Raw genomic sequence first — 26,570 nt, 5'->3', positions numbered from 1 at the left:
GGTGGGGGCTGCGAGGACCGTGCGATCACCCGTGTTCCCGGCTCAGACTGTAAGGAGGGAGTGAAAGGGAAAAGGATTCTGGGCCAAGGTGATGAAAACGGAAAGAAAAACCCACAGCAGGAAAGAAAGGGAAGGACAGGCAGGTGAGCCAGATGCTAGAAGCAGGTGGGGGGGGGGGGGGGGGGGAAGAAAGAGGGAAAAAAGCTAGATGGGGTTGAAAAGAAGAGACACACTGGTATGGAAGAGGAAGATAGGGGAAATCTGGACACAGGAAGGTAACAGAAAGAGGGGAAATTATGTGCATGGGGCATAGGGACAGAGACAAAAAGGGGACATGCCATGGGGATGGTATATGGACACAGGGGGGGGCAATGGCAGATACATAGGGGAGATATTAGAAAAGTATATAAAATCGTACCCGTTTGAGGCTTTTATGTATGCAGCGGTGACGGTGACGGGGCGGTGAATGGGGTTGCAGTGGCGGTGACGAGGCGGTGAATGGGGTGGCAGTGGCGGTGACGGGGCGGTGCAGAGGATGGTGAGACGGGGACGGGGCGGTGACGGGGACCAATTTTTTCACCGTGTCATTCTCTAACCAAGACATCATACTTTTAAATATTAAACTTTGTTAGTACATGACACAATTACAAATAATGAAGGCGATTTCCAAAAGTGATTTACTCAATAAAGGAGCAATTTGAAAACTGTCCGATCCTCCTACAGGTTAGAATTTACATTCACGCTTTCTTGAGTTTGATTGTAGGAACTACAGTATGTGGTGGTTGGGGTTTTTTTTTTTTTAAACATAGCTGTTCTTTGCTGGTGCTCAGAAACTCTTGCCCTAGAGTAAACGACGCCTGCTCTGCTAAATGTGCAGCCTCTGTCAGGTTTCTTTTTCAGCAAACAGGTCAGATCTGAAAATCTCCAAATCCCCTGGATCTGAGTACTGTAATTGAAATAAGATGTATGCTCTGAGTGACGGGACTGGTGCTAGATGGGTACATTTTTCTTTCCTAATGACTGGTAGTATGGTTATATATTAGATCAGATGGCAGCTGCCAACTCACATCCAATGGATGGTGGAATTAGTGTGAAGTGTGGTCTTTAGAAACAGCACTTGCTGTTATAATATGCAGTATAATATGCTAGTTTATTAATTTGTTTGGCTCGTACTAAACAAATAGAGGAAATTTTGACTGTTATGGGGTCTGTTGGATGGGAAACAAATAAACACATCCGAGTCTCAGTCTTTTTTTTTTTTTTCTTCTAAATGTCAGCACATCCTTATTAAATTTGTCATAGGCGCCGCGCGCCAGGGTCGGCTGTACATAGTTCAGATGTCAAATATCCAACTCCTTTTTACATCATCACCGCCTGAGGTTGTTGGGGTTTTTTTTTCTATTTTCAACCGGCCCAACTGTATTTTTATAACGGCTTCATTTTTGACCTAATCGCAGTCGCGCCACACACGTGTCTCCCTAGTCACAAGTCGTCCAATACACCAGCCCCACCACCGTCGAGTTCCCCCGTTCAGACGGAGCCTGGCTCCACCCATTCCTCCTCTCCCCTCCCTTCCCCAAAGGACGCGGTTGCTATAGTAACGTACAACTGTCTCTGAGGCCAGCACCAAGGAGAGAAAAATGGCCTCGGAAGGAGAATCCGGTATGGCGCTCTATGACCTCCGCCTGGAGTGGATCCGGGACCGGGTATACGCCGCCTTTAGCCTCCACGACCCCTCTTGCTTCATAGAACTGCTGAACAGGAACGAAGGGCAGCCCGAGCGGCTGATCCTGCAGTTCCTCAACGAGTGCTCGGAGGAGGAAGGCTACTCCGCCCTGAACTTCTTCAAACGCGTTATAGAGGAAGAGGTGGAGGTGGAAGTCGCAGTAGGTGAGGGCATAGGTGCCAGCTCTGCTTGATCCACTCCTGGATTTACCCTCACTGCGTGCATAGGATTTGTAGCCTTGCATTACTTCTTAAGGAATGCAGTTTGGGAATCAGAACTACAAGTTCCTGCATGCAACAGTGTAAACCCAGAACCGGATATACCTTGTCATATGAACCTGGATCCAGTTGCCATCTTCAGATGGAACTGTGTATTATGCTGATTAAAGGCAACTGGGAAATGGAAACTGCCTCCTATCTTTTTTTGTAGTTCAATATGCTTTGTTATTAATAAAAATATGTTAAGTACAGTGTTGTATATGTCTAGTAGCACTATAGAAATGACAGATAGTAGTAGTAAAACAAAATGAAAATTACAAGATTTTCTATTATCAATAACAGCAATAACAAAACAAATGAAGCAAATGAAACAAATATATTGAAAAATATAAACATAAAATGAGAAGTGGATATGAATTGTCAAATATACAATACAAGAACAATTAAAGCATCTAATTATAGATCTTACTTTTTAAAAAATTATTATTCTATATGTTTCCATATATTGAGAATTTTCACGTTTCTTAAGCGCTTTTCAACAGCATTCATCTTATACTTAAATGTAGTGCAAACTGTGTGCCACCAAAAGATATTGCAAAAATTCTTCCAGTTGCCTAAAATATACTATTGTGATCTTTCTAACTTTTCTTTCTCTTTTGGTTGAAGGTAAAGCCATACTGAAGTTTTGGTGTGCATAATTATGTTTATATGTCACTGTGTTTCTCATTTTTACACACCCTAAAGTAAAATATAAAAGTTGTTTGACTTATGCATAGTTCCATAGTTATTAAAACTGCTTTGAAGAGCACTGAAATATACAGTAAAAAAAAAAAAAAAGAGAGAAATTAGAATATCAAATAACTTACTTTGAGACTGATAAAGAGGCTTTTGGGTGCAGATATTTAATAAAAATAACATTAAGCATGGATTCTATATTTACAGGAAGAATTTCTTTCTAATTCTAATAGTTTTTAATTGAGAAAGTTTACATAAACATTACAGAAATATAAACATCTGATTAATAATGTATCAGGTTATCACAACAGAACCATATCAGAGAGTGAAGAACTTTTGTGCATGAAAGATGAGCGGGACTTGGGTGTGTTTATATGTGATGATTTTAAAGTGGTCAAACAGGTTGAAAAGGCAATGACGAAAGATAGAAGGATGCTTAGGTGCATAGGGAGAGGAATGGCCAGTAGGAAAAAGGAAGTATTGATGCCCCTTTATAAGACTCTGGTGAGACCTCATTTAGAATATTGTGTACAATTCTGGAGACTGCACCTTCAAAAAGATATAAACAGAAATGTAGTTGGTCCAGAAAAAGGCTACTAAAATGGTTGATGGTCTCTATATCATAAGGCATATGGGGACAGACTAAAAGATTAGAAGGATGTAGAAGATGAAAAAGTGAGGCAAACTGGAAACAACCACAGCAGTCACAACCCTCACTTATTTGGGTCAAAGACAGGATGGCAAGAGAGCTAGCAAAGCCAATGATCCAGCTTTGGCTCATTTAATTGCCTCCTCTTTAAATGCATCTTGCTTGTCTGTTGCTGTATTTCTTACTATTCCTTTTTAAAACCAAATACTAAACAACAACAATTTTTTTTTTTTTTACTTATCCTTTTAATGCAGTGTCTCTAGCATGCTAGCTTTCTTGCCATCCTGTCTTTGACCCAAATAAGTGAGGGTTGTGATTGCTGTGACAGACTGAAAGATCTCAATATGTATTCTCTGGAGCAGGGCTGCCCAAGTCCGGTCCTCGAGATCTACTGGCAGGCCAGGTTTTCAGGATATCCACAATGAAAATGCATGAGAGAGATTTGCATACCAAGAAGGCAGTGCAGGCAAATCTCTCTCATGCATATTCATTGTGGATATTCTGAAAACCTGGCCTGCCAGTAGATCTCGAGGACTGGACTTGGGCAGCCCTGCTCTGGAGGAAAGGCAGGAGAGGGAAATATGATAGAGATGTTTCAATACCTACGTGACATAAATATGCATGAGGCTAGTTTCTTTCAAAGGAAACTCCAGAGTGAGGACATGGAATGAAGTGAATCTAAGGAAATACTTTCTTACAGAAAGGATGGTAGACGTGTGGAATAGTCTCCAGGTGGAGGCAAAGACTGTGTCTGAATTCAAGAAAATGTGGGACAGGCACAAGGGATCTCTTAGGGAGAGGAGGAGATAGTGGATGCTGTATCAAGACTTGATGGGCTATTTGGCCTTTATTTGCCATTATGTTTCTAGTTCATTTATTGTATTTTGCTGTTTTGTTGTTATTTCTTGTTATTATTATAGAGCTGTTTTATACAGGATTAACAAACTACAAGAAGAAATAAATACATTTGTTTATCACCAAGAGCTCTTTTTACTAAGCTGCGATAGTGTTTTTAGCGCATGCAGGATTTTAGCGGCTAGAACTAATGCCAGCTCAATGCTGGCATTAAGGGCTAGTGCGCGTGGCAATTCAGCGCACGCTAAGCGCGAGCTAAAACCGCTATCGCAGCTTAGTAAAAGGAGCCCCTAGTATTTCATGTTCTTCAAAGTACTATTTTATGTGTGTATGTATTAAATATATGACTTATAACTAAGGGGTTCTTATACTAAACTGCATTAAGCGCTAAGCCATGCTAAATGCAGGAAAAAAGGCTTATTGCAAAACGTGTTAAAATGTTTTGAGTACTTTGCCTGTCAGCATGCATTAACTGTGTATGATTTATTTTTAAAAAATAGATTTTGGGAGGGGGCATGTCATGGACAGAGAATGAAGCCTCTATACCATTTCCAAGAAACCTCCCCTTACTATAATGACTACGTTTTCACTGCAAACTTTCATATGTTCATTCAGATTTTACTGGACCTCAGAAACACCTTCCTCCACCTTAACCATTCATATTCTTAGAACGGGGAGCCTCACAGGTGTATTTTTCCTCACTGGTCCTTGTTATTAAATAAACTTTTTTGAATTTTTATTTTTATACACAGCATGGATCCCTGACGAAGCGGATGCGAAACATGTCGGGTCCTACCGCTGTACTATTTAAAAAGATAAGTACATACCTAAACGTATAAAGAAAAATTCAAAAAAGTTTATTTAATAACAAGGACCAGTGAGGAAAAATACACCTTTGAGGCTCCCCGTTCTAAGAATATGAATGGTTAAGGTGGAGGAAGGTGTTTCTGAGGTCCAGTAAAATCTGAATGAACATATGAAAGTTTGCAGTGAAAACGTAGTCATTATAGTAAGGGGAGGTTTCTTGGAAATGGTATAGAGGCTTCTGATTCAGAGTTCCAAGATTAAAGACATTAGCCTTCAGTTTATATTGACATGGACAGAAAATGGGCATGTGAGTGTAATGCAGCTAGCTTGTTCTCACTAATGCGTGCTAACTGGATGACTCTAGGAGACGGGAAGTGTTCCCACCTTAATGTTTTTGCAGGTCTTGTGCGCTAAGGGAAAAATTAGTGTGGGACCTGCAAAAAGACCTATTTTAGGAACACAGTATAAATGGGTTTAGTACTTGGGAAAATCCTACATTCAATTATTAAAATATGCTAGTTCTTAGCACATCTTAGGAAAAGAACTTCTAAATATATATGTGATAAATGGATTTGGACTGGAGCCCTAGTTTATCACAATATTTATCTTGAAAAATTCCTGTTTAAATTTGATACATTTCTCATTTTCAGATCCATTGGTAATTTCTACATTTCATATCCTCCAAAAACACTCCTAGTAATTAAGGTGATGCTTTGTTTCTGTCAGCTGTACTTTGACCTATCAGTGAGAAGTTTGTAGCGTCTCATACAGTCTGTATTTTCTGTTGCTTTATGGAACCAGAGGAACTTATAGAACTTTCAGATGACAATTCAATGTCAGATATAGAGCCAACTATGGAAATGGACAAAGAATCAATCGGTACAACTGAAGGAAGTAAGTATGTGATAAATAGTAACACCGTTTGGGCTTCACAGCCAAAAATCTCGGTATTAGTTTATCATTGGTTTCATGTTGACTCAATTGTGTACATGTATCTGTTTGATTCTTGAATGATGAATTTTGTGTCCTGGAATTTTTACATTTTAAAAAAATTAAAATGAGGTTAGCTTGTAGAATTATGATTAATAGTTATATTCTTATCTGCCATATTTAGAAGGATACAAAAACCTCGAAGAGAACGAGCCTGGATCTCCAGCATTACCAGAGGATCAACTTTCAAAAACAGAGGAGTTCCAGGAAGAACTCCTGGAGGAAGAGATGAAACGTCCGCCAGTCACCGTGAGTGCTCTCCATTTCCTGCTTTGGATTAAGGGCTTGGTGTGTTAAGGTTTGTCTTTCATTCTGTACAAAGGGGGAAAAGGTGAATGTTTACTGAATCAGGCCCTTAACATTTAGGGATCGATATTCAAAGCAATTTCACTGCACTTTAGTAGAAAGGCCCCTAAATTATTATTTAACTTTGACCTATTTTAAAATTTGATATACTGCCTCTCCTTTGTCAGATCTAGGTGATTCAGAATTTCATAAAAATGCAATAAAAGTAGAAAAGGAATGCCATCAAATATAAAGAAAAGGCCTCCAACATGCATAGCAAGAGCTCCAGCCCAACCCCCATTCATTCAGTCAATATTTCTGAGTACTGCATCTCCACTGTTACTATTTTAATAGAATCATAACTGGAAAGCCTGAGCAAATGTTGTCCTTTTCATGCATTCTCTGACAGCTTTATGTACCAGAAATGTATCTTCATTGTGTTTAAAAAAGACTAAACAAAACTACACGTATACTAAACTTGTTTTCTGCATAACTCTGTCAAAACATAACCAATTTCAATAAAATTTGGAATATACAGTATCATCCTCGCCTCATCACTTAAGGCTCCTTTTACAAAGGTGCGTTAGGGCCTTAATGCGTGGAATAGCGTGCGCTATATTGCCGCGTGTGCTAGACCTTAACACCAGCACTGAGCTGGCGTTAGTTCTAGAAGCACGGGTTTAGCGTGCGCTAAAAACGCTAGTGCCCCGTAGTAAAAGGAGCCCTTAAATTATGTTACCACTGCCTAGTGATTATTATCATGATATGTGCAGATGCCATTATGTTTTAAACATAAAGGCCTTCTTTTACTAAGTTGCAGTAAGCTCTAGCATGGGTTTACATTACATTACATTAGGGACTTCTATTCCACCTATACCTTGCAGTTCAAGGCGGATTACAAAAGAGCTAACTGGACATTTCCAGTGAAGTTACAACAGTTTGGGGTTTTTTGGGGTTTTTTTTTGGTTACAAGGGAGGAGAGGTAGCTGGATTAATTCCGGAAGAACTTACAAATTGGATATTAAATTGACTGTACGTTACTGTGTGATATAACAAATAGATTACAGTTAGAGTACAAATAAGATTACGTTACATTTCAGGGATCTGAATACTTGGTTGGTGTTTTGGGGAGGAAGAGATTATTTAAGTGGAGGTTTTGGGGGAGAATTTATCTAGGAGGAGGGGGAAGGGTTGGGTTAAGATATCTGGATAAATTTTTTATTTTTTATTTTAATATTTTTATTTATACATTTTTGAATTCTTACAACAAGTGAATTAAACATATTATAATCAATTATCATATAGCACTTGGATAAATTTTTTGAAAAGTAGGGTTTTGATTTCTTTTCGAAAAGTTTTGAAGTCGCCCGTTGCCGTCAACAGGTTGGAGATGGAGTGGTTAAGTTTTGCTGCTTGCGTCGCCAGAAGGTTATCAAACATCTTTTTGCGCTGAGTGCCCTTAAATGGGAGGGAAGGCAAAAGGGTTCGGAGTTCTTCTTTGTCTTGAGGTGAGGATCTGGTTTAGGCGGTTGTTTAGATAGGGGGGGGGCGGAGCCGTTTAATGCTTTGAATAATAGACAGTAGAATTTGAATTGAATTCGTGCTTGCATAGGTAGCCAGTGAGAGTCTAGGAAGGCAGTTGTAACATGATCATATTTTCTCAGGGAGTAGGTTTACTGAGCTTAACAGGGCTTACCGCAGGACGTGCTGAGGCATCCTGAAGTAAGTTTCACGTGTGTACATAACAAACAGTGCACTAAAAAAAAAAAATTCTGGGAGGGCTGTGTGTCTAGGGTCGGAGCAGTGGCATAGTAAGGGGTGGGTGCAGTCAACCCCAGACTTCACCTTGGTGGGGGTGCTGGCACCCGGCCTCCTCTCCGCCCCCTCCACTACTGCCCGCGCGCCCCTTCTCTTCCCCCGTACCTCTTTAACGTTCCCGGTGTGAGCAGCAACTGCAACCTGCTGCTCACATCAGCATCAGCTCTTCCTCTGATGTCACTTCCTGGACCCGAGCCTAGGAAGTGATATTAGAAGAAGAGTCAACGCTGATGCGAGCAGCAGGTTGGGGTTGCTGTTCACGCCGGGAACATTAAAGAGGTATGGGGAAAGGGCACACGCGGGGCAGGGAAGGAGTGGATGTAGGGCGGAGAAGAGGGTGGAGGAGGGGCGCCATCGCCTTGGGCGATTTTCACCCTCACTGTGCCACTGGGTCGGAGAGTGGGTGTTTCTGTACTAATTTGTGCGTCTATATTGCCATTTCACTAACTGATTAGTGCATGAGCCCTTAGGGACAGATTGTACCTACATTGTAAGCGCCGCTTGGCACGGTTATCAATCAACTGCTAGGTGCTGCTTATAGAATCCTGCCTAGATGTGTTTAGATGTTGCTAGGAGCTGGTATATTAGACCAGGTTATACTTGGCTTAATTTACTGGTGCCTAACTCAGATGCCTAGCGATGCCTAAGTCAACCACATCTATTCTCCACCACTAACCCTGTCTACTTTTCAGTTAGGCATTGGAAGGCATCCTAAGAGTTCAATGCCAAACTCTTAAGAACATAAGAATTGCCATCTCCGGATCAGACCCTGGGTCCATCAAGTCTGGTGATCCGCACACGCGGAGGCCCCGCCAGGTGTATCCTGGCATAGTTTTAGTCCCCATATCACTGTATGCTTCTCAAGGGAGATGTGCATCTAATTTACCCTTACCCGTATCACTCTATGCCACTCTTAAGGAGATGTGCATTTAGTTTACCCTTAAATCCTAGAACGGTGGATTCTGCAATTACTTCCAATTAATTCCAGATTATTTTATTTTTTTTGATTGGCTGAAAACGGGCGTTTTCAATTACCACGCCAATTTTTTAAAAAGTTGCGTGCAGATTCCAAAGTTAGGCATCACTAGGTGTTCTTGATTAGGGTGCCTAGCAGTGCCTAAAATAGGCACCCTATACATAATCTGGCCCATAGGGCTAGATTCTATGAACAGTGCCTAAATCAGCAGGCGCCTAGAAAAAAAGATGCTAGCCACGTGTCATAACAGATTCACTTATATCGCAGTAACCTCTAAGTTCAACGCAGTTAACAACAATCAAGAGACTGTACAGACACAGTGTATTATAATCACGTTCAGAAGAATTTGTCAAATAAGCAGGTCTTTAGCATTTTTCTAAAGGAAAGATAGGAGTTAGAGTTTGTTATCAAGACAGAAAAGGGTTTATCCCATGATCCAGCTCTTTGGTATATGCAACCTTTTACAGTAGGAAATGTAAACAATCTAAAATGCTGAGAAAATCATTTTCTGTCAGTAAATTTAAAGTGATCAATTATATAATCAAGTATAAGGCCAAATAATGTCTTGTAGCTGGTACAGCCTACCTTGAATAATAATCTTGTTTCAACTGGGAGCCAATGTAGCTTCCCATAGAATTTAGTTACATGATCAAATTTTCTCAAGTTGAAAATCAACCGAACAGCCGTGTTCTGAATGATCGACAACCTTTTCATATTCTTTTTACTGGAGGCTAGATAAATGATGTTACAATAATCCAGAGAACTCAAAATCATGCTTAGGCACCATCTACAGAATCGTGCCTAACGCCGCCTATCAAAAAACGTAGGCACTGGTAACGTAGGCTAGGGTTTTACTGGCCTACATTGCAGGCGCTAAGTTCTTTAGAGAATCACTCCTAGTGGTGCCTATCTCTATCTCCACCCCCAAACATGCCCACTTAGGTGTTAGGTGCCACTAGGCGCCTACCTTTAATTGAATCGGGTAGGTGGCTATCGGCCAATTAAACTTTTTTTTTCAATTATGAATTTGTTAAAGCTCATAATTGAAGCTATTAAAATGGCTTGGGCAATTAAGGTAGGCACCTAAATCAGCACCTGTAGAATTTGGTCCTTAGGGGCTGATTCTACAAATGAACATCCCAACTGTAGGCGGCAGTAGGTCATCTCACAGCCAATCGGGACACATGTTTAAAAAAAACAACAAAAAAAAATGCAGAAAGTGAAGGATGTTTACATTGTAGGCATATGTCGCACACCTATGGAGGTGCAAGAATGCTTATAGATACCCAAGGTATGACATGGGCATGGTCTCCACCATAAGTGCCTTGAGCGTCCATAAACATTCCTACATGTCTCCGTAGGCAGAAGTCAGATGCCTTAAATTTAGGCCTGTAAAATGTAAAAGTCTGTTAGTAAAAGTAGACGCGATTCTCTATTGGATGCTGATGAATGATTACTGCTACTATTTCACTTATATAGCACTGAAAGGCATATGCAGCACTGTACATTTTGACATGTATAGACGGTCCCTTCTCAGAAGAGCTTACAATCTAACTTGGACAGACAAAGGGTTGGGGATGCAGAGCCCAAGATGAGAGGAATTAGGATTGACACGTGATTGACACACGATAAGTGGCCACTTCTTAGGCAGCCACCAAGATCGGAATCCTTTAGAGAATCAGGCCCTTACTGCCTACAAAACAGATGGCCATTAATTCAGAAGATGGAAAATTGGCCATTGTCTGGCAGCAATAAAAATGGCCTTAGCAGGTGGGAAAGAACCATGTAAGAGTGTGCTAAGGCCACTTTCCTACTGCAGCTTTGTAAAAGGATCCTTTTTTTTTTTTAAATTCTTTATTCATTTTTACATATTACAACAAGTGCATAAGAAAAATCATTCGAACTTATAAATATACACTTGATTAACTTTCATATATCATTAAAAATATAACTTTTCAGCCAATACCTATATTCTATAATATTTTGAATATTATGAACTATTCCTAGTATCTAAACAATTGATATCAAGTTAGAAAACCCTCCCAACCCCTCCCTCCCCTTACAAAAGTTCCATTCCCAATACATCAAAAACAGTTAAATACTCTTATACATTATAGGATTTAATATTTATTACCCACCCACACCCCTCCATGTCAAATATCTTACTTTGGGAAAACGTTATTACTCATTACAAAAATCTGTTAATGGTCCCCAAATCTTCTGAAATTTACCAAAATATCCTCTTTGTGTTGCTATTGTGCGCTCCATTTTATATATATGACACACAGAATTCCACCAGAAACTGTAATTTAATCCTTATTAAAAAGTTACATGTTCTTTAGGTTGTAGTTCTTACAGACTGGTGCAAGAGTTTCCAGGAAAGAGGGTAAGCATAGAATATGTTTTGAAGAAATTGTGAGAAAAGGCTCAGCTGATCACCAGTCTGGAAGCAGCAGTGCCTGATCAGTTCGTACTGAAGAAAATATTTTGACAGTTGAAGAACCAGGTAGTGAAGTGACATCTTATACGAGTAGGTGAGGTGGCTGGCATGAGTGTAGGCTTATTGCAATTTTATTCAGGATGATACATATCCCAATTTTTATTGAATTTGGTGAAATCATGTTGCCCTTTCCTATGATACTATTTTATTTGGTACATCTATGAGATTTAAGAGTCTAATTTCTGCAAATAATAATAAACTTTTACTAATATTGACGGGGGTTGCCATTCAACATATTACTGGAAATTGGAAGGATTATACTAAGCTTAATTATACCTTTTGATGGAATTCAGTCTGTCATATTTATAAAATGGAGACAGTGCGTGCTATACAGCAAGGAAATTATAATAATTTTTAAAAGATTTGGGGGCCATTGATTACATATTCTAGTGATCAGACACCTTAACCACCCCTTTTTTTTTATTATATATGGTTATAAGTAGGGTGAGATTGGGATATATGATATTTGTTTTAACTGGTTTATTATTAATGGGTGGGATGGGTGGGGAGGGATTCTTTTATGCTTTGATGATTATAAGTAAGAATGTCAAGTGATTTGTAAAATTTATTTTTGATGGAATATTACACACTTGTTGTAAGATATGAAAACGAATAAAGATTTTTTTTTAAAAAAAGAATTTGGTGAAATTTTGACAGTTGTGCAGAAAACAAGTTTTGTAAGCTTTTTTTTTTTTTACTTAGTTTATCATAGCTGGAACCCAATGTCAACCAGTGCTAGAGGAACTCTAGAAAATGTTGTAATAGATTGCCTTCATGTGTTTTGAGCATAATGGTTATCTAAATAGGTTGCATAGAACTTGAGCTTTTGGTACTTCTTTAGGTATGACAATAAGGTTCAGGGAAGGGATTTGGCAGAGCAGACATTAACATTACAGAAGTTCAAGTAGCAAGTGAAATTAGCACTCATTAGCAAAAGGTTAATAATTAGATTAAGCCAGTGATCTTCAGGACCAATACAGCCTTTACAATTCTGTATCTAATGTTTTACTTTATGTTGCTTATTTTTCAGAAAACTGTAATTCAGAGGATTTATCGGACACTCCTGTATGTGTTTTGTGCTGATATTCCTGACGAGTTTATGAATTATAATGCTTTGTTTTTTCTCAGAAACACCAAAGGTATGAGACAACACAGTAGAATTAAATCTAGTGGATGATATGTTCAGGGAAGGTGCAGACTGATTATAATGGAAACCAGCATCCTACATTTATTAACAAAACAGATACAGCATGGACAGAACCAGGGCAAGCTTCCCTGCACTATCCTGCCACTGTGCTGCAGGAGGGACCACCTCCAACAATGAGAGTAATTTAGTCTCTAGGTCTGTGCAGTCTTGGGCCTCTCTGCATTGGAAATATTTTTATTTTCACTACAGTTGGAGTACACTGGATTGACTTCTGTCATTACCATATTTTACCAGATTTTACCAGATTTTACCAGATTTACTCCTGTAAAATCCGGACCCATAGGCTCGCTTCCAGGCTCGTCCAGTTCCATCCAGCCCCGCCCCATTACGCCCAAGTCACACCCCATTCTGTCCCAGTCTCGCCTCCCAGCCCTGCCCCCCGCAACCTGTTCTTGTCCTTGGGACTGTGTTGGGAGGGCATCTGCGCATGCGCGGATGCAACATGATGATGTCACACTGGTGTCCATGAACTCAGCGCAAGGCCAGCAGAGCCGTCAGGGGAAGGCCGAACAGCTGAGAGGTAGGTGAAGCCCCGAAGCAGCCTCTTGCTACTCAGCTGTTGGGGGCAGGAAACCTTTTTTTTAATGGACACAGATGCTGTGTGTGTGTGTGTGTTACACATGCACAATGTGTGCCCCATTAAAAAAAAGAAAAGAAAATAGCACCCCCTCCACCACTGACTGCCCTCCCTGAGGTCTCCCTGATGAACTGGCACTAGGGACCAACCCCTCCATGCCAGTGAAAATCAGCAGGAGGGGTGCCCACTCTCTCCTGCTTTGCCAACCCCCATCCCCATTCAAGAAAAAATTGACAGGAGGGTGCCCACTCCCTCCTGCCAACGGACCCCCCCCCACCAGGCACCACCCCCGAACCATCACCTACCCTCCCCACTTACCTCCCAAAAAAGTCAAGAGGGATGCCCACTCCCTTCTGCCCCTGGGTGCACCCCTAACCCCCCAGTACCTTTGTGTGAAGAGAGCAGGAGGGAGGCTCGGTCCCTCCAGCTCTGTGGCCCGCTGATCCAAAATGGTGGGTCTTCCTCTTCTTGGTGCATCATGTGATACACGGGGAGGGGTCTAAAGCCCTGATTAGCTCAGATACCTAAGGGCCCTCCCAAGGGGCAGGGCCTTAGGTATCTGAGCCAATCAGGGCCTTAGGCAAGGCAGGATTAACCAATAGGCCAAGTAGGCACGTGCCTAGGGCCTGAAATGGTCAGGGGAGCCCGATGAAGGAGGGCATCAACATTGTTTTTTCCAAACGGCGATGGGCCCCTCCAGCATCGATCAGCAACATGGGCCCCACCCCGATCAGCAACGCAGCGCCCCCCCATCAACGGAAAGTAAGACAAGCAAGCAACGCGGGTAAAAAAGGCAATGGGAACTGTAATTGTGCAAGCAGTGCTGCTTGCCCAAAGCTTCCCTCTGACGCAGCTTACTGTTTCCGCCGGCCGCATGGTGGGGTGGGGCGGGGCAGGGGGCCCAGTGTACTTGTGTGCCTAGGGGCCCTCGACGAATTAATCCTGCCCTGGCCTTAGGCTCCTTTCTCTGCCTTCAAATATCCCAGTAACAGTCTCTGCAGGTGTGCAAGAATCAAGCAAAGGGCCATGCTCTACAAATCAGTCCACTCAATCCTGTCCTCAACCAGCTCAGTTACTGTAGTCTTGGGCTTGGGGAAAGCACTCATGCTTACTTACTTGTGTTTCTTGTGTTGGCCAAAGAGGTGAAGGAAGCCATAAATGAAAAGAAGGACTCCTTTAAGACGTGGAAATGCACGAAAACATCTGAAGCTTGGAACAAACATAGAGATGATCAGAAAAAATGTCACAAGGTGGTGAAGGTTGCCAAAAAGGTCTACAAGGAGAAAATAGTGCCAGAGGCCAAAAATTTCAAGCCCTTTTTTAGATACGTAAAAGGGAAAAAACCCACACGTGAGGCGGTGGGACCGCTGGACGACTTGGGAGGAAAAGGGTGCATCAAGGATGACAAACAAATTGTAGACAGACTGAATTCCTTCTTTGCATCTGTCTTTACAAAGGAAGACACTGCAACAATACCTGACACAGTGAAAGTGTTCAAGGGAGTCGTACAGGACAGCCTCACCACAGTAGAAGTGGACTTGGACCAGATTTACCACCAGATCGACAAATTTAAAAGTGATAAATCTCCTGGACCGGACATAATTCATCCGAGAGTCCTAAAAGAACTAAAATTTGAAATCGGAGAACTATTGCATAAACTTGCCAACCTGTCAATCAAAACAGGACAGATACCGGACGACTGGAAGATAGCGAATGTCACGCCGATATTTAAAAAAGGATCAAGAGGAGTGCCAGGCAAGTACAGACCTGTGAGTCTCGCATCTGTCCCTGGAAAGATGGTTGAGGCGCTGATCAAAGATAGCATAGTCCAGCACCTAGACACACATGTCCTGATGAGAGCCAGTCAACATGGGTTCAGGAAATGGAAATCATGTTTGACGAACCTACTTCAATTTTTTGAGACAGTGAACAGACAAATTGATAGTGGAGAACCGGTGAATATTGTATACTTGGACTTTCAGAAAGCGTTCGACAAGGTTCCACATGTAAGACTTCTCAGGAAATTACAAGGCCATGGAATAGAGGGAGATATACTAAGATGGATAGGCAAATGGCTAGAGAACAGAAAACAGAGAGTGGGCATAAATGGGAAGTTCTCAGAATGGGAAAAAACTGACTAGCGGTGTACCCCAGGGCTCGGTACTTGGACCCATCTTATTTAATATTTTCATAAATGACCTGGAAGAAGGAACATCTAGTGAAATCATCAAGTTTGCAGATGACACAAAGCTATGCCGGGCAATCAGATCGCAGAAGGACAGCAAGGAACTCCAGAGTGACTTGAATCATTTGGAAAAGTGGGCAGATAAATGGCAAATGAATTTTTAATGTGGAAAAATGCAAAGTGATGCATTTAGGCAGAAAAAATAAAGATCACAAGTATAGTATGTCAGGTGTAACTCTGGGAAAGACCGAACAGGAAAAGGATCTGGGTGTACTGATAGATAGGACCCTGAAACTGTCGGCGCAATATGCGGCAGCGGCAAAGAAAGCAAATAGAATGCTAGGCATGATAAAGAAGGGAATTACGAGTAGATCAGAGAAAGTTATAATACCGCTCTACAGAGCCATGGTCAGACTGCACCTGGAATACTGCGTCCAGCATTGGTCTCCATACCTAAAGAAGGATATAAAACTGCTAGAGAGGGTGCAGAGACGAGCAACGAAGCTAGTGAAAGGTATGGAGAACCTGGACTATGAGGAACGACTTAGGAGACTGTGGTTGTTCTCCTTTGAGAAGAGGAGACTGCGAGGGGATCTGATCGAGACTTTCAAAATACTGAAAGGTTTCGACACAATGGAGCAGGGAAAGCAGTTATTTACAATGTCCAATGTGACACGGACAAGAGGACATAGACTGAAGCTAAGGGGGGACAGGTCCAGGACGAATATCAGGAAGTTCTGTTTCACGCAGCGAGTGGTGGACACCTGGAATGCTCTCCCAGAGGAAGTAATTGCAGAATCCACTGTTCTAGGATTTAAGAGTAAACTAGATGCACATCTCCTTAAGAGTGGTATAGAGTGATACAGGTAAGCGTAAATTAGATGCACATTTCCCTTGAGAAGCATACAGTGATATGGGGACTAAAACTATGCCAGGGTACACCTGGCGGGGCCTCCACATGTGCGGATCACCGGACTTGATGGACCCAGGGTCTGATCTGGAGATGAAAATTCTTATGTTCTTAACCACTTTAATACCACACTTGGATACAGTCAGCCATTACAGATCTTTAACCAAACAACTCACAGGGGAGAGTGTGGCGCAGTGATTAAAGCTACAGCCTCAGCACCCTGAGGTTGTGGGTTCAAACCCATGCTGCTCCTTGTGACCCTGGGCAAGTCACTCAATCCCCCCATTGCCCCAGGTACATTAGATAGATTGTGAGCCCACCAGGACAGACAGGGAAAAATGCTTGGGTACCTGAATAAATTAATATAAACTATTCTGAGCTCCCTGGGGAGAAAATTGAATAAATAAATAAATAAATATTCTATTTAAAAATAAAAGAGCTTTGTGGTGCACACATGACCTTCATTCCTTTTGGCTTCTTCATACATGTAGTTGCACTATGACTTTCATTAAGTCCTGTGGTTTCTCAAACACTTGGGACTTATTATCATGCTCCAGTGAGTCTGATGCCCCTCTTGTACAACTCCACGTTGTAGAGTGCCGTAAACATGCAATGAAACATCTTGAAATAATAAGAATTTGGAGCCATCTATCATCAGATCTCTCTGTCATGGTACATTGCTATGATTCTATCTTTGCAACGACTAGGCTCAGCTTCCAACTACCCTCCTTTCATGCTCACAGTCAGAGTGACCTCTCTACTATAATGGGCAACTCTGTCTGTAGTATCCCTAAGCTTTCAATATGCTCATCTCAAATACTCTCCTCAGCTATCGCTCCTTGATTGTTCCAGAGAGACCAGTAACATGGATATTGGCTTAATCCCCTGATTTTCCTGGTCCTCAACACACTCAAGTAGATACATATTCTCACATGTGGCCCTTCTCTTAGGATCAGCTGCCTCTTAAACTTTAATTTGTTGTTTGATATATTTAATTTGGCTCACCCCTTATCTAAAGATTTGAAGGAATTTATGAAGCTTTAGAGAATGACATTGGGACAAATTTTCCCCGCCCCACGGGATCTCTCTATTCCCATCCCGTCCCATGAGCTCTGTCCCTGTCCCATTCCTGCAAGCTCTATCCTCATCTGCACAAGCCTCAAACACTTTAGAATCATAAGAATTTGAGGCTTTGTTTGGTTAAGGCAGAGCTGTCAGGAATGGGAAAAGGACAGAACTTGTGGGGACGGGATGGGGATATTGAGATTAGAGAATGACACGGGAACAAATTTTTCCCCATCCCTGTGGGAATTCAATTTCTCCGTTCTGTCCCTGCGAGCTTTGTTGCTGTCACTGTCCCTGCCCCATTCTTGTAAGCTCTGCCTTATCTGCACAAACTTTGAAGACTTATGATTTTAAAGTGTTTGAGCCTTGTGCAGATGAGGACGGAGCTTGCAGGAATGGGGCAGGGACAGGAAAAGAACTTTCTGGGAAGGGATGGGAAAATGAGTTCCCGTGGGGACGGGGAAAAATTTGTCCCCGTGTCATTCTCTAATATGGGAAAAAAAGTATATTATCCTGATGTTTGAATGCAAATCCTCCATCTTTATCACAATGGAAGCCTTTAATGATAAATCTATTCACAATGGAATGATAGACTATAAATAATCAGGCCTCCATGCGGGAAGACAAATTTTGCTGTATTTGGGAACCCTTTTGGAACTCCCAACTACAGCAAAATTTGTGATGCAGATTGCTGAACATACAACCTAGAACATGAAGATTATCAGAATGCATTGGCTATGCTAAGTTTTACCTTTGGAATCTCACTTGTGTTTAAGAAGGGAGGGTTACAGATCAAAATGATGTCAAGTTGGATATTTGTTGCATGTTTATATTTAAATTATTGCTTTATATGATTTTCTTGATTTGAATACAACTTATAGTTTGACAAAGTGTGACTTATGATCCAATTCGGGGACCCAGCCTAGAACCAATCTCACGTGAACTCCAACTAATGCTAAATTGTGACAGTAGGATTCACTGTGGGGTCAACTGTCCACTAGGGACTGAGATGAGACCTCAATTTCATATCGCCCAGTTATTACACATAAAATAAGAGCTCTTGTAAAAATTTAATTGAGAGAACCTTACTTAAACACAATATTGCCTGCCCCTTGAAAGTTAACGAGAATTTGGGGAAGATGTTTGTTATATTGTTAATACTGTTGTAGTTTTAATGATCTGTTTTTGTTTAGAAACTATCAATGAACCCAATGACATGATTGAAGCTGCTAATGAAATGCCGAAGGTTTTGGAATATGGCATGTTAAATGGCCATACTTTATTGATGCTCAAGAATGTATTTTTACAGGTAAAGATGTGATATAAAGGATGTTTAAATAAAAAAATCCATCCAGTTTTTTGCAGTATATAGCAGCAGACCAGAGAGATACCTCTATAGTACCTATTTATACATATTACGCTTTTCCTACTGATACTTCGACTGATACGCTCCGTTTCGGCTTTTCTAGAACCAAAATCTATCAACATACTTATTCATTCTTTGATTATGTCTAGATTAGATTACTGCAATTCTCTGTTATTTAATGTAACACAAAAAGAAAAGAAGAGACTTAAAATAATACAAAACACAGCAGTAAAACTCATCTATAAAGCCCAAAAATATGATCACGTTACACCTTTTTTAATCAAATCACATTGGCTACCTGTCAATCACCGAATTACTTTTAAAGTAGCTTTCCTGGTATTTAAAACACTATTATTTAATGAACCGCAGTTTATCTCCAGAATGATCATACCACATCATACATTTCATTCTCTTCGTTCGTCCTCTCAAGATTTACTATCAATTCCATCTTTAAAAATTGTAGGAACTAGGAGGAATGAAATGTTTTCTGTTATAGCCCCTCAAACCTGGAATGCCTTGCCACTTTTTATTAAAAAAGAAAAAGACCTTATCTCTTTTAAAAAACTCTTAAAAACTTCTTTATTCAATGATGCTTTTAATGATTAATCGACTAAACCATTCTTATTTTATTTCTATTTTTATTATTGTTATTATTATTATTTATTTATTTATTTTCTCTTCTCCTTCCCCTTCCCTGTGTGTTTTACCCTTTTTATGTTTTTGTTTTTCCTAGTTAGTCTATTGTAACTTTTTACCCTTTTTCCCCTCTATATCATGTCTGTCACTAAGTCTCAACATTTTAGAATACCTTTCTTAAATTTTGACTTTTTAATGTTTTGTCCTAATATTTGATTCTTAAAATGTTGTTTTATTTTAATTGTCCTAACAAATTTTGTCTCTTAAAATCTTGTTTTAAAAATTGTCTCAAAACTTGTATGTTTCCCTACACTGTTTTTTTATACTGTTCATCGCTTAGAATGTTTTAAATAGGCGATTTATCAAATAAAAATTAACTTGAACTTGAACTTATGCTGGGATATCTACTTATATCACAGTAATTATCAAGTAATAACTATTGCCTAGAAGTTGCTTTATTCTTAAGGTATATAGGGGATAATCTAATATAATAAAACCCTAGATGTGCATGCACACTCTTACCTGAGTGTTCCGTGATCTCTGATCCATGATCAGTAGGTCTGTGGCGGCAGGGTGCACATGCGCGAGTCCCCAGCCTTACATCACCTGGCCGCCAGCGCTGGACTCCCTGCTCTCCATAAGATCGCGGTGTCGGCTCCTCTCATGAGCCGCACCAGTGTCAGAGAAAGCTTCCGACACTGGCGGGGATTGAGAGGAGCTGCCGCGACACCTTTAAACTTAAAAAAAAAAATTTTCCCGGAGCAGGCCAGACCGCGGGGTGGGCAGGGAAGCGCCGACAAAAAAGACTCCAGCCGCGAGCCGCTCAATGGGACCAGGCAGGCAGGCAGCCATGTGAGGGAGGGCAACAGAATGAAAAAAAGATAACGTGCAGGGAGAAGCTGGGCCTGCCTGCGAGGAACACAATAAGGGAAGGGGGGGGCCCTTGGAGCAGGCTAGACCGTGGGAAGGAAAGGGGGAGGGGCCAAAAGGAGCAGGCCACATCGTGGTAAGAGTAGGGAAGGGGGAGTGGGGGGGAAATGTTTTTACTGCTACACAAGGACCTGGAGGGGAAGGGAAATACCACTGCTGCTGCTGCACAGGGAAGTTGGTGGGGGGGGGGGAATGCTGTTGCTGCTGCACAGGGAAATGCAGGTAAAAAATGACAGACAGACAGCAGGAGGGAGGGAGACAGAAAGAAAGGAAAAAAGACACAGGGGCGAGAGAGAGACAGTGGGAGGGAGAGAGACAGACACATATATTCTAGCACCCGTTAATGTAACGGGCTTAAAGAGTAGTTCTCTTTAAGTTGCCTACAGTTAGGCACCTGGATGTTGCATACTAAGGGCTCCTTTTACAAAGCCGCACTAGCATTTTTATCGCACGCACTGGATTAGCGCGCGCTATAGTGCGTGCTAGCTGGAAATCTACCGCCTGCTCAAAAGGAGGCAGTAGCGGCTAGCGTGTGCGACAATTTAGCACATGCTATTCCGCGCGTTAAGGCCCTAGTGCTTTGTAAAAAGAGCCCTAAGTGTGGCTAGAATCCTAGCCTAAGTCCAGTGGTGTAGCAAGGGAGAGAGGCGCCCCGCCCCCACCCTCATCTCTGTCCCCTACTCCTTCCCCAATCCCCCCTGCCATGCGCATCCCCCTTTTTTCCCGTACCTCTAGTTGTTCACTGCCATGAGTAACAACTTCAATGTGCTCCTCGTGGCCCTGGCAGCTCTCCCTCTGACAATACTTCCTATGCAGAGATACTATTTACAACAGGGGATTAAGTTGATACATTGTATTTTTTTTTTAGGTGTAAGTATGTTTATTAGAATGGATGTTTTATGCTTGAGATTAATATGAATGGTTGCTATTGTAGAAGCAGTACAACCCCTGAATTTTGAGGGGTTGAGAAACCATATTCTTTTTTTTTTTTTAATTCTTTATTCAGTTTTAACTCTTGCAACAAGTGTACAAAATTCAATCAAATAATTTGTACAAATCACTTGACATTCTAACAATTATTGTCAAATGTATATAAAAAAGACCCCTCCTCCACCCATCCCATTCATCAGGAATAAACCCATTTAATCCCATAACATACCTCCCCATCCCCACATTAAATATAGTCCTATGTAATAAAAAGGTGTCCAAGGTGTCTAATCATTAGAATATGCAATCAATGGCCCCCAAATCTTTTTGAAACTATTATAATTTCCTTGCTGTATAGCAAGCACTCTCTCCATTTTATAAATATGACAAACTGAATTCCACCAAAAGGTATAATTAAGTTTAGTATAGTCCTTCCAATTTCCAGTAATATGTTGAATGGCAACCCCCGTCAGTATTAACAAAAGTTTATTGTTATTTACTGAAATTTGACTCTTGAATCTCATAGACGTTCCAAATAAAATAGTATCATAGGATAGGGCAACATGATTTTCTAACATTGAATTAATTTGGGACCAAATTAACTTCCAAAAGGCATTGACAAAGGGACAGAAAAAAAGTAAATGATCTAGAGTCCCAGCATCTAAATTACAATGCCAGCATCTATTAGACCTAGAGCTATCCAACTTTTGTAAATGAACTGGGGTCCAAAAAGCTCTATGTAACAAAAAGAACCAAGTTTGTCTCATAGATGCTGACCTTGTACTTTTTAATCTCCAAGACCAAAGTCGTGGCCATTGAGAAGCAGAAATTTGGTGCTTGATCTCAATGCTCCAAATATCCCTAAGACCAGTTTTTTGTTTTTTATTCAAATATCCATACAACAATTTATACCACTGTGCGGCTTGGTGACCCAAAAAATCCACCTGAAAGCATAGGAATTCCAAACTATACTGAGTATTAAGATCTTTCCATTCAGGGAACCCCTCCTGAATAGCCTGCTTCAGCTGCAACCACTTAAACCATATTCTTTATTTTAATATTTTGATAAAGGTTGTGTGTGAAATAATGCTAAGTAATGTTATACAGCTGAATGCAGGATTTAAAATTTTTTGATAAGGGATTTAGGGCTAGATTCACTAAGCTCACCAATCAAGTCCTGACCACTTAGCAACCCCTTTGCGACCCCGACCCGATTCACTAACCTTCCTGATCCGCATGCAATCACTAACCTTCCAATCCACGCATGCAAATGAGGGGAAGGGCATCCAAAAGTAGTAAAAAATTAAGGAACACTAACTGGGCTGGCCGATCAAAAAAAAAAAAAAAAAAGTGACTGCTGAAGACCAGTCGCTCACGTCCCTGCTGACTCTCCTGAGCATTCTCTCCTATGGGTCCTCTGAATTTCAACCAGCTGAGGCATCTCTCCTGCTCTCTGCCATCCAGACTCTCCTGCTCTCTGCCGCCCTTCCCCGCAGTGTGAGCCCGTGGTTTTCAAGCGGGGCTGCACTATGGGGAAGGGCGGCAGAGAGCAGGAGAGTTGGGGCAGCACGGATTTCATTTCGGTCATATTCTTCTTTTAGGCAAGGGGCTGCATTGCAGGGAAGGGTGGGAGAGAGCAGGAGAGTCGGGGTGGCAGTCATTTCAGTCTTCTTGCTTTGGTCTCTGCATAACGGGCAACTTGCATTAACCACGGGCTCACAAAAGTTTCTTCTTTGCGTGGAGAGCAAAACTCGAAGGAGCATGGAGTGCATGTGCAGACCATCTACATTCTACAGGCAAAGAAGATGGTCTGCGCATGTGACGGGATCGCTCAGCAGCAGTTGGTGGGGGGTGTTCCTCCGATCTCCCCCATTTGAATATGGACCCGTAGTGAATTGGTTGGTCTGCCACGGATCGCACACGATCGGGCAGGTTAGTGAATCTAGCCCTTAGTCCCTGGGGAATTTAGTTTAATACAGGAGTTAGCGTGTGCATTCGTTGTAGTGAGTGTGTGTGTTTGGGGATATTGCCTTTGATTGTTGAGTGAAGTCTATTGCTCCCTATGCCGGATGCCCTTAGAGACAAGATGAAAGCACATGGTGTTTTGTCTGTGGCTCACTGGAGGGGTTTTTCAGGATCAATGATCGAAATCTGGAACTGATAAGTCTCAGACTGTTTTCAATTCCTTATATACTGAGCAGGTTTCTGAGATCCCTTCCCCCTCTTTTTCATATTTGTTGCTTGCTACAATCAGAAAGAAGCTCTTTTGGTGGTTCATAGTACGCTTTGCAGCTTCTTTTTCCATCTATTTCCTGGTATGTGCCAATGCTCCCTCTCTTAACAGCCGATGCCCTCCTTCTCAGTCTATTTATCTGTATACCAAGGCAGCAATGGATCTCTCCCTCTTTGTTTTCATTTTTAGTTGTTTTTTTTTTTTTTCCTATACTCAAATAGTGCCGAGGAAGATAATTGCCAGGTACTTGTGATCTGAACTGGCCACTGTTGGAAACAGGATACTGGGCTTGATGGACCTTCAGTCTGTCTCAGTATGGCAATGCTTATGTTCTAGAAGGGAGGGTCTAGAACAGGGGTGTCCAACCTTATGGCTTCCCTGGGCCGCATTGGCCGAAAAAATGTTTCTGGGGCCGCGCAAATGCTGCAGCAAGACAGAGGAGGGAGCCGGCAAGACGGTAAACACCCGGGGGCAGCAGAGGAAAACACTGCATCACCCTCGACCGGGGCCGCACAAAATACTTCATGGGCCGCAGGTTGGACACCCCTGGAGAACAAAATAATAATAATAATAATAATAACTTTATTTTTATATACCGCCATACCACAAACAGTTCTAAGCGGTTTACAAGGGAAGAGATTGTATACAGACAGCAACATTACAGAGAACTTTTGAAATTACATTGGCATGTTAAGTTTAGCCAGGTTTATCTGGAAGTGTTTTGGAAATACATCAGGTTGAGGTATATCAGGTTGAAGTGGGGTCAGAGAAATTTGTCAAAGAGATAAGTTTTTACCTCAAGAATTTGAAAGAAAGAAAGTAGTAGAACTACATTCCTGACTATTCACCCAGAAATGAAGCCTTATTCCTATTTATTTTGGAATTCTTAACAACCTGACTGGTTATGGGGTCACCAGGACAGATGTGGGAAGTCTTGATTGATCTAATTTGGAGTACTTGTTATTTTGTAGGTTTTTATGCCTATTTTGTCTTTCAATCAACACAAAAGTGAGGATGCTTCCCGTCTAAGAAAATTTGAACAGATGCCAGAATCTAAAGAACATCTTGCTATTGACTCTTCTAAACTCAAGGAACATGTCACAGAATTACCCAGCATTCAGTTCATGAGGGATGAGTTGTTAATGACCATGCAGAAGTTTCTGGACCATATTCAGACAACAATACAGCAGATAGAGGGTAAATCTTTTTATTTTGTTCTAATAGTCTTGTGGTTTGTGATGCATGGAGCAGTGTCAGCACTTATTTGTATTAAAATAATTTTTGTTTGGTGAGACTTTGCAATCTTCCATTAGCCAGAAGTAAGAGGGGGACTAACAGACACTGACGCAGGCTATAAGCCAAAACATGGGCCTTGTGAGGTCATTTGAATTTTTAAAATTTTATTTATCAAGGTTATCTTGGCAGTTTACAATCAGATATTCAAGCATTTTCCCCTGTCTGTCCTGGCAGGCTCACAATCTATCTAACATACCTGGGGCAATGAAGAATTGAGTGACTTGCCCAGGGTCACAAGGAGCAGCGTGGGTTTGAACCCACAATCTCAGGGTGCTGAGGCTGTAGCTCTAATCACTATGCTATTCCTTCCTCCTTGTCATCTTTGTGTATTGTCACAATGTGTATTGTGTTGACATTTAAGGGTAGGTAAAATAAAGGTGGATTTTAGCTAGCATATAGATATCGTATTTGAGACATCCAGGTCAGGACATCTCAAATTCCACTAGGTTTAGAAAAGAATCTGCTGATATAGTGCCTTTTCTAAAACATTCAGGAATGGACATGTATGTGTGGAGGCAGTAGCCATTTAGCATAGGTTAGTGTCTATAGTGAGAGAACTTGGAGATAACTTGGCAACATATACTTACATGCATGTTGGTATTTCAGAACATGTGTATGCCTACCATTTAAAAAACCTACATGTCTCTCTTTCTCTAAGTTGTCAGAGAGCCTAATATCATTTGCCAGTATAGCTTTGGGGGGTGGGAGAACAAAAATACTGGAGGATTAAGAATAGAGAATGGCACGGGGACAAATTTTTCCCTGTCCCTGTGGGAACTCATTTTTCCATCCCATCCTGATGAGTTCTTTTCCTGTCCCTGCCCCATTCCTGCAAGCTCTGTCCTCATCTGCACAAGCCTCAAACACTTTAAAATCGTAAGTGTTCGAGGCTTGTGTGGTTAAGGCAGAGCTTACAGGAATGGGACAGGGGCAGTGACAAAACTTGCAGGGATGGGGAAATTGAGTTCCTGTGGGGACAGGGACAAATTTGCCCCTGTGTCATTCTCTAATTAAGACTATCTCCCTTAATCCTTCTAGGAGAGCACCACACAAAAGGAGCACCTTTAAATTATCTTGAGGTCCTTGGGAGATGTAAATCCTAACACTGATCTTGGTAGACATAAATCTGCATTCCCTTTCTGAAAAGGGGAATGCATAAGTATTTTAGTTGAACCTTAGCCCTAACTAAAAAATGCCCAGACTATGCTCCCTTACCATATGTATGTAGTCTCGATTTGCACAAGCATATCCCAGCTTTCTAAAATTGTGAGTTATACATGCTCTGAAGAAAGCCACAGTATGATGGGGATGGAAGAAGTTACCATTGGATTCCCACGGGAATGGAAGATGTTGCTGTGGGATTCCTGTGGAAGAGTGGACAAAATCTCTGGTGACTCCAGAATGAAGTTTGAAATGTATTAAGAGAGGCAATTGGACCATCATAATGAGGTTTCAAATGTACAGAGGCAGTTGGAGGGCCAAAATGAGGCTTGGAATACCTAGAGAAGCAGCTGAAACACCAGATTGAGGCTTGAAACACTCATTGTTTGAATAGTGAATACCATCCAGAAAACCACAGGATGCTATTGTGGTTGTGAAGAAGCAGAAGGCTACAAGCAAGTAAATAATAGTGTTGACTCCTGCAGGTATGGGTGGGGATAGAGGAGATTAATGGTGGG

At 41.4% G+C, this 26,570-nt stretch overlaps 1 protein-coding gene across 2 annotated transcripts in view; it reads left to right on the top strand.

Annotated features, from left to right (window-relative positions):
- Positions 1 to 1,641: 1,641 nt before the first annotated feature.
- The window catches only part of DNAH10 (dynein axonemal heavy chain 10), a 543,078-nt gene continuing 518,149 nt past the window's right edge, over positions 1,642 to 26,570 (top strand). For both annotated transcript variants that reach the window (XM_033954155.1, XM_033954154.1), the window contains exons 1-6: positions 1,642 to 1,890; positions 5,792 to 5,884; positions 6,105 to 6,229; positions 12,590 to 12,698; positions 18,697 to 18,812; positions 24,567 to 24,792. In XM_033954155.1, the coding sequence (XP_033810046.1) occupies positions 1,665 to 1,890; positions 5,792 to 5,884; positions 6,105 to 6,229; positions 12,590 to 12,698; positions 18,697 to 18,812; positions 24,567 to 24,792 (895 nt within the window). In that variant the 5' untranslated portion in view covers positions 1,642 to 1,664. The remainder of the gene's footprint in view (positions 1,891 to 5,791; positions 5,885 to 6,104; positions 6,230 to 12,589; positions 12,699 to 18,696; positions 18,813 to 24,566; positions 24,793 to 26,570) is intronic.

The sequence above is a fragment of the Geotrypetes seraphini genome, chromosome 8 (assembly GCF_902459505.1).
Source record: "Geotrypetes seraphini chromosome 8, aGeoSer1.1, whole genome shotgun sequence".
Taxonomy (NCBI): Eukaryota; Metazoa; Chordata; class Amphibia; order Gymnophiona; family Dermophiidae; genus Geotrypetes; species Geotrypetes seraphini.
This window is presented reverse-complemented; position numbering and strand designations above follow the sequence as displayed.